Genomic DNA, 20,322 nt, shown 5'->3' with positions numbered 1-20,322 from the left:
ACGTCCCTAAATGAGCCCAGTACCTCCTCGCACTCGGCCCCGTGGAAGACCACCAGGCTGTCGCACTCCCGACATTTGGACGGTGCTCGTAGCTTCCTCAGCTTGTGCGTTTGGGCGGCTTTGGACATTTGAGCATTTCGAAAAGGGCCGGGAGAGTTTGCTGTCTCTGTCACCATCTCTGCCAGACCTGCAAATGAAAAACACCCGAGTTTGCATCATTTGCACAATGCATCAATCAGAACATCCATCCATCTTCCTCCGCTTATCCGAGGTCAGGTCGCGGGGGCAGCAGCCTAAGCAGGGAAGCCCAGACTTCCCTCTCCCCAGCCGCTTCGTCTAGCTCCTCCCGGGGGATCCCGAGGCGTTCCCAGGCCAGCCGGGAGACATAGTCTTCCCAACGTGTCCTGGGTCTTCCCTGTGGCCTTCTACCGGTCGGACGTGCCCTAAACTCCTCCCTAGGTAGGTGTTCGGGTGGCATCCTGACCAGATGCCCGAACCACCTCATCTGGCTCCTCTCCATGTGGAGGAGCAGCGGCTTTACTTTGAGCTCCTCCCGGATGGCAGAGCTTCTCACCCTATCTCTAAGGGAGAGACCCACCACCCGGCGGAGGAAACTCGTGTCCTTGTCCTTTCAGGTCATAACCCAAAGCTCATGACCATAGGTGAGGATGGGAACGTAGATCAAGCGGTAAATTGAGAGCTTTGCCTTCCGGCTCAGCTCCTTCTTCACCACAATGGATCGATACAACGTCCGCATTACTGAAGACGCCGCACCGATCCGCCTGTGGATCTCACAATCCACTCTTCCCTCACTCGTGAACAAGACTCCCAGGTACTTGAACTCCTCCACTTGGGGCAAGATCTCCTCCCCAACCCGGAGATGGCACTCCACCCTTTTCCGGGCGAGAACCATGGACTCGGACTCAGAGGTCCTGATTCCCTTCCCAGTCGCTTCACACTCAGCTGTGAAGTGATCCAGCGAGAGCTGAAGATCCTGGCCAGATGAAGCCATCAGGACCACATCATCTGCAAAAAGCAGAGACCTAATCCTGCATCCACCAAACCGGATCCCCTCAACGCCTTGACTGCGCCTAGAAATTCTGTCCATAAAAGTTCTGAACAGAATGGGTGACAAAGGGCAGCCTTGGTGGAGTCCAACCCTCACTGGAAACGTGTCCGACTTACTGCCGGCAATCAGAATAGTGGTGAAGTATCCTGACATGTGATTTAAGGATAAATGTTAAAGGTTCTTCTTCTCTATTTGCCAGCGACCCCATCAAACATTCCCACTGACACCACAGCAGATACAGAAGTAAGACACCCGGACAAAAATAACAGAAGTTGTATTTGTGTAGCTCAGTCTGGCTGCTGTCGCACTAACTCTTCCTCTATTCTAAAACAAAATGAATACAAGGGATGTGCCGATCAGGGTTTTATGCTGCCAGTTCCAATACTGATCATCCGGGAGTCAGATCGGCCGATACCAGTCACTTCCCTATTGTTCTTATTTATGGTGAGTGCTATTGACATGTTAACAATATCAACACAATATTCAAACTATTGCCTTATCGTCATTTATTACATACAATTGTGTAAGCAAAACTAAGTAAATAGTACAAATAACTCAACCAAAGCAAAACCTACTATCTACTACTATCTACTTTGAAATCATTTGCTTTGTGCCCTCAATGTTCTCCTGTCCAAAGAAATATACCCTATTTTCCGCACTATAAAGCGCACTGGATTATAAAGCGCACTGGATTATAAAGCGCACTGGATTATAAAGCGCACTGGATTATAAAGCGCACTGGATTATAAAGCGCACTGGATTATAAAGCGCACTGGATTATAAAGCGCACTGGATTATAAAGCGCACTGGATTATAAAGCGCACTGGATTATAAAGTGCACTGTATTATAAAGTGCACTGGATTATAAAGCGCACTGGATTATAAAGTGCACTGGATTATAAAGCGCACTGGATTATAAAGCGCACTGGATTATAAAGCGCACTGGATTATAAAGCGCACTGGACTATAAGGCGCACCTTCAATTCTTTCTTTCTTCTTTCTTTCATGTTTATTTCGAATATGTAGACAAAACAAAAACAAACACATTTTGCAAAAAAACAACAAAAAAGCCATTCAAGAATGAATAACAAAAACAATAATAATAATAATAATAATAATAATAGTAATAATAAAAAGCAAAAAGAAACAAGAAATGAAAATAAATATTAATGTAAACATATCCGAAAAGGAGTGAGAAGAAGTAAAAACGTATGTACTCCCACCCCTCTTATTACTTACTGTATGTTTAGTAATAATAATAATAGTATATAAAAATGTTATGTTATATAAATACATATACATATACTACCGTTCAAAAATTTGGGGTCACCCAAACAATTTAGTGGAATAGCCTTCATTTCTAAGAACAAGAATAGACTGTGGAGTTTCAGATGAAAGTTCTCTTTTTCTGGCCATTTTGAGCGTTTAATTGACCCCACAAATGTGATGCTCCAGAAAGTCAATCTGCTCAAAGGAAGGTCAGTTTTGTAGCTTCTGTAAGGAGCTAAAGTGTTTTCAGATGTGTGAACATGATTGCACAAGGGTTTTCTAATCATCAATTAGCCTTCTGAGCAAATGAGCAAACACATTGTACCATTAGAACACTGGAGTGATAGTTGCTGGAAATGGGCCTCTATACACCTATGTAGATATTGCACCAAAAAGCAGACATTTGCAGCTAGAATAGTCATTTAGCACATTAGCAATGTATAGAGTGTATTTCTGTAAAGTTAAGACTAGTTTAAAGTTATCTTCATTGAAAAGTACAGTGCTTTTCCTTCAAAAATAAGGACATTTACATGTGACCCCAAACTTTTTAACGCTAGTGTATACATTTATATATATATATATATATATATATATATATATATATATATATATATATATATATATATATATATATATATATATATATATATATATATATATATATATATATATATATATATATATATATATATATATATATATACATTTATCAAGTAACTATGAATGTGACACAACAGCGTGTGTACATATACATACACATGAATGGCCTATTTTAAAAGGTTGTTCATATATAAGGCGCAGCGCATTATAAGGCGCATAGAATAGACGCTACAGTAGAGGCTGGGGTTACGTTATGCATCCCGTTGTTGCGAGACCTGTTGTGGCTCAATATTGGTCCATATATAAGGCGCACCAGATTATAAGGCGCACTGTCAGCTTTTGAGAAAATTGGAGGTTTTTAGGTGCGCCTTATAGTGCGGAAAAGACGGTACCCTGAATTTGTAAACATGAACAAAAACACAAAATGAAACGACAAATGATCTAATCCCCCTAGTACAGGGGTGTCCAAAGTGCGGCCCGCAGCTAGTTGCTTACCGGCCCGCCACACATTCTGGAAATGCTATTGAAAAAATAAAATAAAAACATTTAAGAAAGTGGAATGCAGTTGACACAAAGCTGCCATGTCTTTCTTCATTTTTCTATTTTTGCCATTGCTCCAAAAAAAAAAAATCACCAAAAAATCAATGTTATAATGAATTATTTTTAATTCTCCAATTACTTCAAAAATGTCACTTTAAAACGTTTTGTGTGGAAAAAATATTGCATATATTGTGTGGTTGCCAACAAAGCATAAAACAAACCAAAATAATAGTTCAAACGTAAAATTAACAGATATATCTGAAGTTGATCTCGTGTTGGAAGTAACAAATAAATAAATAAATGTATCACTTTACGAGTGGGTCACCTTTTGAATCCCAAATATATTTAGTGTAGGGCTGCAACTAACGATTAATTTGATCACCGATTAATCTGTCGATTATTACTTCGATTAATCGATTAATAATCGGATAAAAGAGACAAACTACATTTCTATCCTATCTGGTATTTTATTGAAAAAAAACAGCATACTGGCACCATACTTATTTTGATTATTGTTTCTCAGCTGTTTGTACATGTTGCAGTTTATAAATAAAGGTTTAGTAAAAAAAAAAAAAAAAAATTATTAAAAAAACAAAACAAAAAAACTCTGCGCATGCGCATAGCATAGATCCAACGAATCGATGACTAAATTAATCGGCAACTATTTTAATAATCGATTTTAATCAATTTAATCGATTAGTTGTTGCAGCCCTAATTTAGTGGGATTTTATTTATCTTTACACTGTGATTACTCAAAAATAATAATGAATCAATGGTGTCCTGCATTATTGATTATGGCTCTAATGACTAAATACTGCATATTTCAGCTTTACTATAAAAAACTGAAATGTTGTTTTTGACAAAAAAGGCATAAAACCTTTTTTTTTTTTTTTACTTCATATCAACCTGAAGTTGATGTAGAGATTTACTGTAAGCGTTAAATCAAATAAAAAAAATAATATTTTGACTTATTTTTAACATTTTAATGACTGAGACCCTTTATGGTCCCCGGGACCCCTAAAGGTAAAAAAAATAAATAAATCCATTTTTTTGTCATTGTTTGAAAATGGAAAATATCAAAATGGCCCCCGCATGCTTTAATTTTTCCATGTGCGGCCCTCAGTGGAAAAAGTTTGGACACCCCTGCCCTAGTATGTACTGATACAACACAAAGGGCCTGATGTACTAAGATCCAAATATCAAACAGCCAAAAATGAAATAGCGTGCACTATGAGTGGGCGAGTTGCGTGTCATCTTTCAAAAGTGGATTTTTTCAAATATATATGGGGCTTTTACTACAGAGAACCTGTGTTTTTAATGGCTTTAATTAGAGACCCTGCCTGTTATTGACTTACTGACTAGACCACGCACCCGTCACCTATAGGATACTTGGCTGTTAGTTGGTGGGATGTCAGAGTAAGGGGTCTGTACCACGAGGGTCCAGTATTCTTCCTTTAAAGCTGTCCACGGTCCAGAGTCTACTCCAAAGACTGAGCTACTGAAACAATGACTTTACTGTACAAGCAAGCTCCCTGACCTGCAGTTGTAACTGGGCCACAGTTCCAACCACGGGACCACTGGAGACTTATGTTTATTGCACTGGCCGGGAATGGAAACCGAGCCTCCCACGTGGCAGGGAGAGAATTCCACGACGGAACAGCAGCTCAAAACATGGCCTCCCATTACGGCTCGTCTCTAGCGTTACTTTTACATAACACCCTCATCAATAAACAAATGAGAGGTCAGGATGTGCCTTAGCTGAAGGCCGGTACCATCTTCATCAAAGTGGCTCACCATCTTCATCAAAGTGTCTCACCATCTTCATCAAAGTGGCTCACCATCTTCATCAAAGTGTCTCAGAGGCAGCACTGCAAACACTCAAATCTAAGTAAGATGAAATATGTCAAATAAGGCTGATATTTGCTTATTTTCTGTCTGATAAGATCATTCTTCTCACTAAGCAGATTTGATGTTAGAGTGTTTTACTTGTTTTAAGTGTCTAAATGATGTCAGTAAGATATTACAGCTTGTTGCTGAGATTTGATGAGCTATATTGAGTAAAACATGCTTGAAACTAGAATATCAACTGTTGTGTCATCAACACTCACAAGTAGAAAACTACTTTTTTAAAGTCATCATTTCTTATTTCAAGCATGTAAAAAAAAAAAAATCATGACTTTGACACAATTGTGTCTCATAATTAAAACAGATGACAGCCAAATGGACTTTGCTGTTTTATTTTCAATGAAACAATAGAAAAGAGGTACTCATATAGTAGTACAGTTGGCACAGTACAGTAAACTGACAGTTAATATTTAAACATTTAACATGTGACATTTCTAACAATTTTGAACAGAAATAGTTCATGCACATTCAGATATATTCCTCAAAATTACAATCAAAAACATTTTGTCCGGGGGCCGGGCTGTATATATGCACACTAATTGACTGAAAGAGCACGCACTTGGTGCGATGATGTCATGTTATCCATGGAAAAATGCATTTTTAGAGCATATGATTTGCCTGAGCGGCTAGGAGACCCAGAGAGTAACAAGATGTTGCCTTGTTGCCTTTCCAATAAGAACAATAAACTAGTTTTTAGTATAAGTTTGCTGGTTTCAAGAAATGTAATGCCGAGCGCATATCATTATGTCAAGATAATGGCACTAGCATTTACTTCATTTAAGAATAGTTTTCAACATATTGAGCAAAAAGGTCTCTTTTTTTTTCTACCAAGAAAAGTGCACTTGTTATTAGTGAGAATATACTTATTAAAGGCCTACTGAAAGCCACTACTAGCGACCACGCAGTCTGATAGTTTATATATCAATGATGACATCTTAACATTGCAACACATGCCAATACGGTCGGGTTAACTTATAAAGTGACATTTTAAATTTCCCACTAAACTTCCGGTAGAAAAGGTCTATGTATGATGACGTATGCGCGTGACGTCAATAGTTGAAACAGAAGTATTGGGACACCATTGAATCCAATACAAAAAGCTCTGTTTTCATCTCAAAATTCCACAGTATTCTGGACATCTGTGTTGGTGAATCTTTTGCAATTTGTTTAATAAACAATGAAGACTGCAAAGAAGAAAGTTGTAGGTGGGATCGGTGTATTAGCGGCTGGCTGCAGCAACACAACCAGGAGGACTTTGACTTGGATAGCAGACGCGCTATCCGACGCTAGCCGCCGACCGCACGGATGACCGCGTGAAGTCTTTCGTCGCGCCGTCGATCGCTGGAACGCAGGTGAGCACGGGTGTTGATGAGCAGATGAGGGCTGGTTGGCGTAGGTGGATGGCTAATGTTTTTAGCATAGCTCTGTGAGGTCCTGTAGCTAAGTTAGCTTCAATGGCGTCGTTAGCAACAGCATTGTTAAGCTTTGCCAGGCTGGAAAGCATTAACTGTGTATTTACAGGTCCATGGTTTAATAGTATTGTTGATTTTCTGTCTATCCTTCCAGTCAGGGTTTATTTATTTTAAGCCCGATGCTATCACGTTAGCTCCGTAGCTAAAGTGCTTCGTCGATGTATTGTCGTGGAGATAAAAGTCCCTGTGAATGTCCATTTCGCGTTCTCGACTCTCATTTTCAAGAGGATATAGTATCCCAGGTGGTTTAAAATACAAATCCGTGATCCACAATAGAAAAAGGAGAGAGTGTGGAATCCAATGAGCCAGCTTGTACCTAAGTTACGGTCAGAGCGAAAAAAGATGTGTCCTGCACTGCACTCTAGTCCTTCACTCTCACGTTCCTCATCCACAAATCTTTCATCCTGGCTCAAATTAATGGGGTAATCGTCGCTTTCTCTGTCCGAATCTCTCTCGCTGCTGGTGTAAACAATGTGCAGATGTGAGGAGCCTTTCAACCTGTGACGTCACGCTACTTCCGCTACAGGCAAGGCTTTTTTTTATCAGCGAGCAAAAGTTGCGAACTTTATCGTCGATGTTCTCTACTAAATCCTTTCATCAAAAATATGGCAATATCGCGAAATGATCAAGTATGACACATAGAATGGATCTGCTATCCCTGTTTAAATAAAAACATTCATTTCAGTAGGCCTTTAAGGTATTTTTGGGTTCATTAAGGTTAGCTATTTGACTTGTTTTGGAAAGTCTCGACATGCCAAATGTTCTTGTTCTATTGGCAGACAATTTTGCTTCGTTCAGATAAACAATAAACAAATAAACAATTTTGCTTCGTTCAAATTAAATACCCCTCATTTTTGTATTTTTTTTCTTGTTTTTGAACACTGACTTTTTGCAGTGCGGTTGTGACTCCAGGAGAAAGTTTGAGAAGATGAGATGGGAGCTGAGGTAGTCTTACCATTGTCTAAAGGCGATGGAGGCTCTCTCTCATCCAGGTCATCAGCAGAAGACATGGTGCCAGTGGAAGGAGTCCTGGGCAGACGTCGCTTGAAGTCACCTGTGTTGACATATTTGTTGACACATATTTGGGTCTCTGAGTGCACCATTACCTCTCCCACTGACCTGGACTGGCAGAGGGGGAGTCCATGGACCTGGACTCACTGCTGCCTCCAGCACTCTCTGAGTCGCTGCACATCCCCCCCTGGCTGCTTGGACTACTGGATGTCCAGGCTCTGAGCGGGGCTTGGCTTCTCAGCCCTGCAGGAACACAAAGGTGACATCTACCGTAGCGACAGTGTGTCACCGTGATCCACACTCAGCGGGCACCTTGAATGTCCGTGCTGCTGTTGGACCTCAGCTCGCCTATCCTGGGCCGGTGCACGGGACTGTCCACCTCGTCCCCGCTGAGGACGTCGCAGGAGGTGAAGGAGGCCTGCGACAGGTTGCCGTGGGAGGAGTGTGCACTTTCCACGGACCTCTTGGTGAACACGAACCTGCAGGGAGAGCAAAGATGGCCGTCGAGTCCTTTATTGTCTACATGTCTTTTTGACCATGAAAGAGAGCGTCATCTCCGTTTGATGTGAGGAATGACCAGGGTGTGTTTTTACATCCGCTATCCATCGTGACTAAACATGTAATGACACACAAAACACATCTAAGGTTTTTTTTTCCTCACTTCATTTAATGGATTTTATGGCAAGAAACAAAGCTGGACTACAAAGTGTCTCCTTTTAAAGGACATGAATCACTTTTCGGGGAAAATACACCTTTTTTAAAGTCACATTTAAGCACTTCAAGGTCTACAACACACTTGTGACGCAGCGTGCTGTCCAGTGAAAAGTGTGCAAGTCTTTTCTTTTTTCTTTTTATGACAAAAAAGTAGAGATATTGTAGCGTCCCGGAAGAGTTAGTACTATAAGGGATTCTGGGTATTTGTTCTGTTGTGTTTATGTTGTGTTACGGTGCGGATGTTCTCCCAAAATGTGTTTGTCATGTCTTTTTATTTTTTCGGACTATAATGTGCAATAATGTTATATGCGTATATATGTATATATGCATATGTATGGATGTATGCATGTGTGTGGATATATACATATATATTAGGGACCGAGTCCCTTAGGGACAGAGGACCCTATTGAATTTCTAGCGTTTTATTATTATACCGCCGCCTCTTTGAGCTGTAATTTGACCCCCTTAACATGCTTCAAAACTCACCAAATTGGACACACACATCAGGACTGGCAAAAATTGCGATCTAATAAAAAAAAAAACAACAACCCAAAACTCAAAATTGCGCCTCTAGCGCCCCCTAGGAAGAAAACACAGACAAAACTGCCACTAACTCCCAGTAGGAATGTCGTAGAGACATGAAACAAAAACCTCTATGTAGGTCTCATTTAGACCTAGATTTCATACACTGACAACCCCCAGCAAAAATCAACAGGAAGTTTGCAATTCCCCCTTCAAAACAAAAGTGGTGTAAAAACAGTCACCTTTTTTCAAACATTATCTCCTCTGAGCGCGTTTGTCGTGTTGGCTTCAAATTAGCACAGGAGAGAGATTGAACCCTTCTGATTAAAAGTTGATGAAAGAGTTTTAATTACTGCTATGGTTTGGATTTAATGAGCCCTCAAAGTCGGTCCCGTCCATCGCTGCTTGCAGCTTTCATTTTACTGTTATATTTTTATTCTCATTGTTGCTTTTTATTTTTATTCTTATTGTAATATTTTTCTATTCTGTTTCCATTTTTACCCCCATTATTTACTTTTTACTTTTTTAAATTCGATCTCAATTCTGTACACTGCTGCTGGAATTTTAATTTTCCTGAGGAAACTCTCCTGAAGTAATCAATAAAGTACTATCCATCTATCTATCTATCTATCTATCTATCTATCTATCTATCTATCTATCTATCTATCTATCTATCTATCTATCTATCTATCTATCTATCTATCTATCTATCTATCTATCCAAACAGCAGCTTGGAATTTGGGACATGCTCTCCCTGAGAGAGACTATGAGAGGTTGAGGTGGGCGGGGTTTGAGGTGTGGGGGGCGGGTTATATTGTAGCGTCCCGAAAGAGTTAGTACTATAAGGGATTCTGGGTATTTGTTGTGTTGTGTTTATGTTGTGTTACGGTGCGGATGTTCTCCCGAAATGTGTTTGTCATTCTTGTTTGGTGTGGGTTCACAGTGTGGCGCATATTTGTAACGGTGTTAAAGTTGTTTATACGGTCACCCTCAGTGTGACCTGTATGGCTGTTGAACAAGTATGTCTTGCATCAATTCGTAATGAGTAAAGGCGGTGACTGGGATGGCATGGACGTAAAGGAAGTGCCTTAAGGTTTATTGTCTCTCTGTACCTCTCCCTACGTCCGTGTACACAGCGGCGTTTAAAAACCTCATACATTTTACTTTTAAAAACCGATACCGATAATAACGAAACCGATACCGATAATTTCTAATATTACATTTTAAAGCATTTATCGGCCGATTAATATCAGGCTGCTGATATTATCGGACATCCCTACAAAAAAGTATTCAGTAAGAAAATCTCACCAAATTTGTAGATTTATGCTCACTATACAAAACATACATATTTTATATATTTTGAAAATAATAAAAACAAAAAAACGTCAGATTTTTAATTGGACAGTGAGACTTATTTGCAATTTTTACCGTAAAAGTCATGGCCAACTTTTTGGGGAGTTACAACTATGCAACTTTCTTTTTTTTAAAATACATAACAGACACACCCCGGGCACTGCCACCTAGAACTGCCACCCTCGGGCAGACGCTATAGGGTGCTAATAGCGGGCACACATAGACTAAAAAACAGTTTTTACCCAAGAGCCAAAGTAGCATTAAACAGGCCTGAGTGAGCACAATGTGTCCGACATGTCCTCATGTATCATGTTTTTTTATTTTTTTGGACTATAATGTGCAATAATATGTATATACTGTATATGCATATGTATGGGTATATACATATATATACATACATATCTTATTTTTGATCTTTTTTTTACTATTTATATTACTAAATTATTGTATCTGCTCCAATTTCGATGTTCTTTGAACCTGTTCACTGTAATAATGACAAATTCAACTCTATTCAATTAAAAACAATGTATTGAAATACTGAGGCAGCAGAAGTATTAATACAACATATACAGGTCACTTCCAAAACTCTTGGCCAAAACTGTGCACACATTTGAACTTTCAATATTCGAACTAACATTCCACTTTAGCATCCTGTTATTACAAAGAAAACTTCATTCTGATTCGTAGCAAAGTAACAAAGAAAAGAAAAATCAAGTGTCAAAGTCCAAAAAAAATATATTAAAAATCAATTTGACAGGTTCTCAACCTGTAAAAAACATCACTCAAGACAGAAAGCTTTTAGTTACCAAAGTAACAATGTCATGCACTGTCCAAGATGCCAAATGATGGACATGCGACATGAAATGTGAGCAGTGAAGTGAAGTGAAGTGAATTATATTTATATAGCGCTTTTCTCTAGTGACTCAAAGCGCTTTACATAGTGAAACCCAATATCTAAGTTACATTTAAACCAGTGTGGGTGGCACTGGGAGCAGGTGGGTAAAGTGTCTTGCCCAAGGACACAACGGCAGTGACTAGGATGGCGGAAGCGGGGATCGAACCTGCAACCCTCAGGTTGATGGCACGGCCACTCTACCAACCGAGCTATACCGCCCAAGTTGAAGTATGACTAAGCGTGGCCACTTCAGCACAAAGAAGGTTCTTTTTCCCTCATATTTGTTCTGCTAGTAGTGAGTGCATGTGTGGGAATGTTTTGTAGAGGCAAACTCTCACACTCCCAATCTGTGAGGCGGCATTCAAGCCTGCGCCACAGATATTTCCTGAGAGGAAGGCTAACAAATTCACATTCTCTCTCTCTCTCTTTCTTTCTCTCCTCTGCTGCCTTCCTTTCTGTTGTTAGCTTATCTGGAGAGACAAAAATGTCAGCCACCGACACATCGACTATAGTGTGCTAGAAACTCCATACAGTCCTTTTAAGTTGAATCTAAATGACTTCAAATAATGTCTACCAAAAATGATCACGTTTCTACATTTTTGTGAGTTACCACAGCTGTAGAAAATGCAGGAAAGGTGATTACATTTCAGTCAAAGTGATCACAAATACAACATTTTTGCCTGTTTATGGGTTAAAAGTAGAGATGTCCGATAATGGCTTTTTTGGTAGGGTGGGTAGCGGGGGGTGTATATTGTAGCGTCCCGGAAGAGTTAGTGCTGCAAGGGGTTCTGGGTATTTGTTATGTTGTGTTACAGTGCGGATGTTCTCCCGAAATGTGTTTGTCATTCTTGTTTGGTGTGGGTTCACAGTGTGGCGCATATTTGTAACAGTGTTAAGGTTGTTTATACGGACACCCTCAGTGTGACCTGTATGGCTGTTGACCAAGTATGCATGGATTCACTTGTGTGTGTGTAAAGCCGTAGATATTATGTGATTGGGTTCGGCACGCAAAGACAGTGCCTTTAAGGTTTATTGGCGCTCTGTACTTCTCCCTACGTCCGTGTACACAGCGGCCTTTTAAAAAGTCATACGTTTTACTTTTTGAAGCCGATATCGATCATTTCCGATATTACATTTTAAAGCATTTATCAGCCGATAATATCGGCAGTCCGATATTATCGGACATCTGTAGTTAAAAGCGATGGTATTTTGTTATAAACAGTGTTTTAAGATATACAAAATGCGTTTCTCAAATAGTGGGTGAGACTCTGGACCCACTGGTGAGGTGTCGGGGGTCGTAAGTGGCACGGGAGATTCTCATTATTTGTTGGCTCTAGTGTGTGAATGTTGTCAGTTTTTGATTGATTGATACTTTTATTAGTAGATTGCACAGTACAGTACATATTCCGTACAATTGACCACTAAATGGTAACACCCCAATAAGTTTTTCAACTTGTTTAAGTCGGGGTCCACATTAATCAATTCATGGTATACACTACCGTTCAAAAGTTTGGGGTCACCAAAACAATTTAGTGTTCGAGCCTTCATTTGTAAGAACAAGAATAGACTGTGGAGTTTCAGATGAAAGTTCTCTTTTTCTGGCCATTTTGAGCGTTTAATTGAGCCCACAAATGTGATGCTCCAGAAAGTCAATCTGCTCAAAGGAAGGTCAGTTTTGTAGCTTCTGTAAGGAGCTAAAGTGTTTTCAGATGTGTGAACATGATTGCACAAGGGTTTTCTAATCATCAATTAGCCTTCTGAGCCAATGAGCAAACACATTGTACCATTAGAACACTGGAGTGATAGTTGCTGGAAATGGGCCTCTAGTAGATATTGCACCAAAAAGCAGACATTTGCAGCTAGAATAGTCATTTAGCACATTAGCAATGTATAGAGTGTATTTCTGTAAAGTTAAGACTAGTTTAAAGTTATCTTCATTGAAAAGTACAGTGCTTTTCCTTCAAAAATAAGGACATTTACATGTGACCCCAAACTTTTGAACGCTAGTGTATATATATACTAGCAGTATGCTTTTTTTAAAAAATGTTTAATTTTTTTGTCATAAAGAAATACAATCATGTGTGCTTATGGACTGTATCCCTGCCGACTGTATTGATCTATATTGATATATAATGTATATATTGTGTTTTTTATGTTGATTTAATTTAAAAAAAAAAAAAAATGTTTTTTTTTTTTCTTGTGCGGTTGGTTGGGGACTGTCTTACATGAATGAGCTTAATAATAGGGATGTTAGATAATGGCTTTTTGCCCATATTTGATATTCCGATATTGTCCAACTCTTTAATTACCGATACCGATATCAACCGATACCGATATATACAGTCGTGGAATTAACACATTATTATGCCTCATTTGGACAACCAGGTATGGTGAAGATAAGGTACTTTTCAAAAAAATAAGATAAATAAATTAAAAACATTCTTGAATAAAAAAGAAAGTAAAACAATATAAAAACAGTTACATAGAAACTAGTAATGAATGAAAATGAGTCAAATGAAGTGTTAAAGGTTAGTACTATTAGTGGAGCAGCAGCACGCACAATCATGTGTGCTTACGGACTGTATCCCTTGCAGACTGTATTGATATATATTGATATATAATGTAGGAACCAGAATATTGATAACAGAAAGAAATGGGGGGAGGGAGGTTTTTTGGCTTGGTGCACTAATTTTAAGTGTATCTTGTGTTTTTATGTGGATTTTTAATTTAAAAAAAACAACAAAAAAAACGATACCGATAATTCCCGATATTACATTTTAAAGCATTTATCGGACATCTCTACTAAATAATATTATCTGATATTTTACGGTAATGTGTTAATAATTTCACACATAAGTCGCTCCTGAGTATAAGTTGCACCCCCGGCCAAACTATGAAAAATACTGCCACTTAGAGTCCGAAAAATAGGGTACTTAAAATGACAGCCTCAGCAGTCTTGTTTGAATGTTACAAATTTGCTTTAAAAAATGAACATCAAAGTTGGTTAAAGTTATTGAAAATGTTATCTCCTAGTATTCATGTGCTTTGATAAGAAGGTGATTACTGCAATAAAGTACTGCAGTGTTGTACAGATACATACATAAATATCACCTTTTCAATAGGGAATTAATTCAGGGCTTCGCAATAAAATTCTGTCCCCCAGGAAGGTCATGACAGAAAATAATTGAAAAGCACTTGCCTCCAGTAATAGAAGCCATTAAAGGAAACCATACGTTTGTCAAGGTACATTTGCATATTTGACTATTTACAGTACACCGTCTACCTAAAAGTGATCTGTGCAGCCCATTAGTGCTTTTTAATCCTCGAAAATGCTAAAAGCAAACAACTGACAACCTGTTAGTGTCGGAGGTACCTTGTGCTGTCGGAGGAGACCGAGTCGGAGTGCACACGCTCCCTGGGCAGGCGGCGCACAAACTGGTAGTAGCACTTGCCAGGCTCGTACAGCTTGGCGCTGTCACTCAGGGCTTGGTGGTGAGCGGGCAGCGCTGCCGTCTGAGCCTGCTGCATCTGGAACCAGTTCACTGTCACCTAAGAGGGAATAAAGTGTCAATTAAACCCTCAGCCTGAGCACTATAAATGACGGGCCGTGCAGGTATACCTAATGTGGTGGCCAGCAAGCCACATTAATTAGCCACACTTTGGAGTGTGAGCCACACAAACACTTTCCCCCCTAAAGTCATAACCACGATCAACTTTCATAGGCACTGATTTGATAGTTGACCACCTCTCTGTGGGCAATTTTCACTTTCTACCCACAGTCTGAAGGCTTGTGTATATATGTAGTATATTTAAACAACACATTCAGAACACTAATTGTCAGGACTGGACTGTGCACCTTACCTCCTTTTGCACTATTTGTCTTTTTCTTTCCTTCCTATGTTTTGCATATTTATAGACTGTCGCACTGATACTGGAGTTGCTTTTAATCTCATTGTACTTGTGTATAGTGACAATAAAATGCATTCTATTCTATTACTGCGACTGTTCCATTGTCTCACCATGTCATTATGTACAATAGATAGGACATTTATTGTGCTTGTAACTAGAGATGTCCGATAATGGCTTTTTTGCCGATATCCGATATTCTGATATTGTCCAACTCCTAATTACCGATTCCGATATCAACCGATACTGATATATACAGTGGTGGAATTAACACATTATTATGTCTAATTGTGTTGTGATGCCCCGCTGGATGCATTAAACAATGTAACAAGGTTTTCCAAAATAAATCAACTCAAGTCATGTAAAAAGTGCCAACATGGCACTGCCATATTTATTATTGAAGTCACAAAGTGCATTATTTTTTTTAACATGCCTCAAAACAGCAGGTTGGAATTTGGGACATGCTCTCCCTGACAGAGCATGAGGAGGTTGAGGTGGGCGAGGCACGGTTGAGGTGTGTATATTGTAGCGTCCCAGAAGAGTTAGTGCTGCAAGGGGTTCTGGGTATTTGTTCTGTTGTGTTTTATTTTTTTTCTTTCTTTTTTTAAATTTTATTTTATTTTAAACAACATAAAAAAAGACACAAGATACACTTACCATTAGTGCATCAACCCAAGAAAACCCTCCCTCCCCCATCCACACTCATTTACACAAAAGGGGCTGTCTCTTTCTGTTATTAAAAAAACAAACTTCTGGTTGCTACAATATAGAACAATACAGTCTGCAAGGGATACGGTCTTTAGAGCACACATGATTGTGTGTGCTGCTGCTCCACTAACATTTTCATTAATTACTATCTTTTATGTAATTGTTTTTATATTGCTTTACTTTCAAACAAAACAAACAAAGGACCTTAACTTCACCAGACCGGGTTGTCAATGAAATCAGATTGTTCAAAAGGGTTCTTAAAACCAGGTCCAGTTCAGATTACGTCCAGATCGGGCTCAGCAACACACACCTTCACCCTTGTTCTGTTGTGTTTATGTTGTGTTACGGTGCGGATGTTCTCCCGAAATGTGTTTGTCATTCTTGTTTGGTGTGGGTTCACAGTGTGGCGCATATTTGTAACAGTGTTAAAGTTGTTTATACGGCAACCCTCAGTGTGACCTGTATGGCTGTTGAACAAGTATGCCTTGCATTCACTTGTGTGTGTGAAAAGCCGTAGATATTATGTGATTGGGCCGGCACACCAAGGCAGTGCCTTTAAGGTTTATTGGCGCTCTGTACTTCTCCCTATGGCCGTGTACACAGCGGCCTTTTAAAAAGTCGGAAATTTGACTTTTTGAAACCGATACCGATAATTTTGAAACCGATACCGATAATTTCCGATATTACATTTTAAAGCATTTATCGGCCGATAATATTGGCAGCCCGATATTATCGGACATCTCTAAAAACATACATATTTTATATATTTGAAAATAATAAAAACTTCAAACTTTTCACTGGACAGTGAGACTTCTTTGCAATATGTACAGTAAAGTCATGGCCAACTTTTTGGGGAGTGACTTCAATTTTGTGCTGTGACAACTATGCAACTTTCTTACTTTTTGAGTACATAACAGACACACAAATATTGTATTATCGGACATCCCTGCTTGTAATAGTGGACCTAATATTGACCCCTGAGGTGCACTTTTTCTGCTAATGTCTGCGACTCTTTCTTCCATAATTACTGTACTCCATGTATATGGTGGGCAGCCTGCATATTCTTGCAGCATAAACAAAGTAGTGGTTTATTTGAAGAAGAGATGGTGCCCACCGCCTTGAGCGTGAGGTCGCACTGGAAGACGGTCTCTGTGATTTGAGTAAGGATGGTGCCTTTGATGTTGTCCAGGTCCATCCTCCTGACGTCCGTGTCAGCCATGCAGCTCTGGTATTGTTCCTGGGCCTCCTCCGCCTACGCAGCGACACATGCACACAATGACAGGGGTGGTCACAACAAAAGGCGACTGACTATCAGCTACAAGCTGACCCTCTCCTCTTCTCCGTCTACCTTTTGCAGGGCCTCCTCTTCCAGCTTCCTCTTCTTCTCCAGCTGCTTGCTGCCAATGATGGGCTGCTCCTCCAGGGAGCGGCTGGCAGACAAATGGGCCTTCTGGTACTCCTCTCTCCTCAGGGCTTTCAGTGCCCGAGCCTTTCGCAAGCTTGCGTCCGCCTCGTGCTATAACAGACGTGCTAATTAGCCACTTATCATGCAGACACAATAATCCAAGACTACACTGCCACAACTCAAATCTAAGTAAGATGAAATATCTCAAATAAGGGTGATATTTGCTTATTTTCTGTCTGATAAGATCATTCTTCTCACTAAGCAGATTTGATGTTAGAGTGTTTTACTTGTTTTAAGTGTTTTGCTCCTAAATGATGTCAGTAAGATATTACAGCTTGTTGCTGAGATTTGATGAGCTATATTGAGTAAAACATGCTTGAAACTAGAATATCAACTGTTGTGTCATCAACACTCACAAGTAGAAAACTACTTTTTGAAAGTCATCATTTCTTACTTCAAGCATGAAAAAAAATAAACCATGACTTTGACACAATTGTGTCTCATAATTAAAACAGATGACAGCCAAATGGACTTTGCTGTTTTATTTTCAATGAAACAATAGAAAAGAGGTACTCATAAAGTAGTACAGTTGGCACAGTACAGTAAACTGACAGTTCATATTTAAACATTTAACATTTTTAACTATTTTAAACATAAATAGTTCATGCACACTCAGGTAAATTCCTCAAAATTACAATAAAAATTTTTTTTGCCAGGGGCCGGGCTGTATATATGCGCACTAATGGACTGAAAGAGCACGCACTTGGCGCGATGATGTCATGTTATCCATGGAAAAATGCATTTTTAGACCATATGATTTGCCTGAGCGGCTAGGAGACCCCGAGAGTAACAAGTTTCAAGTTTATTCCCAATACCATATAACAATTACAATAGTAGTGAATATCATCATTTAAAGATGTTGCTACGTGAAGGGGTCCCCCAAATAAGCTAGTTTTGACAGGGGGTCCAGAAGACTGCATATACATGGGATGATGAAATGATGAAACATGCTAGCAAGCACAACAACAAAAAACAAAAAAACAACAACGCTACATGATAAACACAAGATAATAGTACTAAAGCAAGCATACACATACAGTACATACACTAGCGTTCAAAAGTTTGGGGTCACATGTAAATGTCCTTATTTTTGAAGGAAAAGCACTGTACTTTTCAATGAAGATAACTTTAAACTAGTCTTAACTTTACAGAAATACACTCTATACATTGCTAATGTGCTAAATAACTATTCTAGCTGCAAATGTCTGCTTTTTGGTGCAATATCTACTAGAGGCCCATTTCCAGCAACTATCACTCCAGTGTTCTAATGGTACAATGTGTTTGCTCATTGGCTCAGAAGGCTAATTGATGATTAGAAAACCCTTGTGCAATCATGTTCACACATCTGAAAACACTTTAGCTCGTTACAGAAGCTACAAAACTGACCTTCCTTTGAGCAGATTGACTTTCTGGAGCATCACATTTGTGGGCTCAATTAAACGCTCAAAATGGCCAGAAAAAGAGAACTTTCATCTGAAACTCCACAGTCTATTCTTGTTCTTAGAAATGAAGGCTCGAACACTAAATTGTTTGGGTGACCCCAAACTTTTGAAAGGTAGTGTACATACATTCATTCAACCATGCAACACCCAACAGTAGTCTACCCCACATGAGGCATTAAAGATAGGTGGTTAATAGGCAAGTTTTCAGTTTCTTTTTGAAGTTGGAGAAGGGATACAACATCTTGAGGCTCTCATAAGCGGAAAGGCAACAAGCGCTTGCCTTTCCATTAAGAACAATAAACTAGTTTTTAGTATAAGTTTGCTGGTTTCAAGAAATGTAATGCCGAGTGCATATCATTATGTCAAGATAATGGCACTAGCATTTACTTCATTTAAAAATAGTTTTCATTATATTAAGCAAAGATGTCTCTTTTTTTCTAGCAAGAAAAGTGCACTTGTTATTAGTGAGAATATACTTATTTTAAGCTATTTTTGGGTTCATTGAGGTTAGCTAATTTGACTTGTTTTGGAAAGTCTTGACAAGCCACATTTTCTTGTTCTATTGGCAGATCATTTTGCTTAGTTCAAATAAAATACCCCTCATTTTTGTATTTTTTCTTCTTGTTTTTGAACACTGACTTTTTGCAGAGTAGTGACAGTTTTTAGAGCTCAAATTTAAAAAAGTACGTTACTTTTCAACATTTTGCCTAATTCCACATAAAGTATGAAGACCGACAATTTACTTCTGATCCAATTTATAATTGTTTGGCTTTGGTGAAAATCTAATGCCGTTCTATTTCTATGTGTGAATCAACATTCTCTATCCCACCTGACCTTTATTTATTTACCATTTTCTTCTGCTCCTTCTGCCACTGCTCCTTGAGATCTTTCCTCAGCTTGTCCAGTTCATTCTTCCGGCCCATGAGAGGCTAAGAAGAGGGATAGAAGGGTACAATTGTATTTATTTCTTGTGTTACAAACATATTTTTTCCCAGACTATTTTAAGACTGACAAAAGACAAACAAGGAAGTATGAACTTTTCCAGACAAAAACATTTAATTCTCCATCCATCCATTTTCTACCGCTTGTCCCTTTTGGGGTGGCGGGGGATGCTGGAGCCTATCTCAGCTGCATTCGGGCGGAAGGCGGGGTACACCCTGGACAAGTCGCCACCACAGATAGACAGACAACATTCACACACTAGGGCCCATTTAGTGTTGCCAATCAACCTACATTTTATTCTAATTTATTTAATTATTCTATAAATGTATTTAATTTATTTGTAATGTAATTATATACTGTACAATTGTATTTCTAATGTTATACAGTGGAAGCTCAATTTAAGATTGTAAATGCAGCTGAGATAGGCTCCTGCACCCCCCGCGACCCTGTAAGGGACAAGCGGTGGAAAATGGATGGACGAATGGATGCACCAATTCAGTTTAAAAAGT

General features: G+C 39.1%; 1 protein-coding gene across 2 annotated transcripts in view; it reads right to left on the bottom strand.

Annotated features, from left to right (window-relative positions):
* Nucleotides 1-20,322, bottom strand: part of LOC133631188 (rho GTPase-activating protein 29-like) — a 106,461-nt gene that overhangs the window by 8,951 nt on the left and 77,188 nt on the right. For both annotated transcript variants that reach the window (XM_062023337.1, XM_062023338.1), the window contains 8 exons: nucleotides 19,720-19,800; nucleotides 17,313-17,480; nucleotides 17,079-17,216; nucleotides 14,724-14,899; nucleotides 8,179-8,345; nucleotides 7,975-8,109; nucleotides 7,811-7,909; nucleotides 24-187 (listed from right to left, as the gene is read on the bottom strand). In XM_062023337.1, the coding sequence (XP_061879321.1) occupies nucleotides 24-187; nucleotides 7,811-7,909; nucleotides 7,975-8,109; nucleotides 8,179-8,345; nucleotides 14,724-14,899; nucleotides 17,079-17,216; nucleotides 17,313-17,480; nucleotides 19,720-19,800 (1,128 nt within the window). The remainder of the gene's footprint in view (nucleotides 1-23; nucleotides 188-7,810; nucleotides 7,910-7,974; nucleotides 8,110-8,178; nucleotides 8,346-14,723; nucleotides 14,900-17,078; nucleotides 17,217-17,312; nucleotides 17,481-19,719; nucleotides 19,801-20,322) is intronic.

The sequence above is a fragment of the Entelurus aequoreus genome, linkage group LG16, assembly GCF_033978785.1.
Source record: "Entelurus aequoreus isolate RoL-2023_Sb linkage group LG16, RoL_Eaeq_v1.1, whole genome shotgun sequence".
Taxonomy (NCBI): Eukaryota; Metazoa; Chordata; class Actinopteri; order Syngnathiformes; family Syngnathidae; genus Entelurus; species Entelurus aequoreus.
The sequence above is the reverse complement of the archived record's forward strand: the minus strand, read 5'-3'. Positions and strand labels throughout refer to the sequence as shown.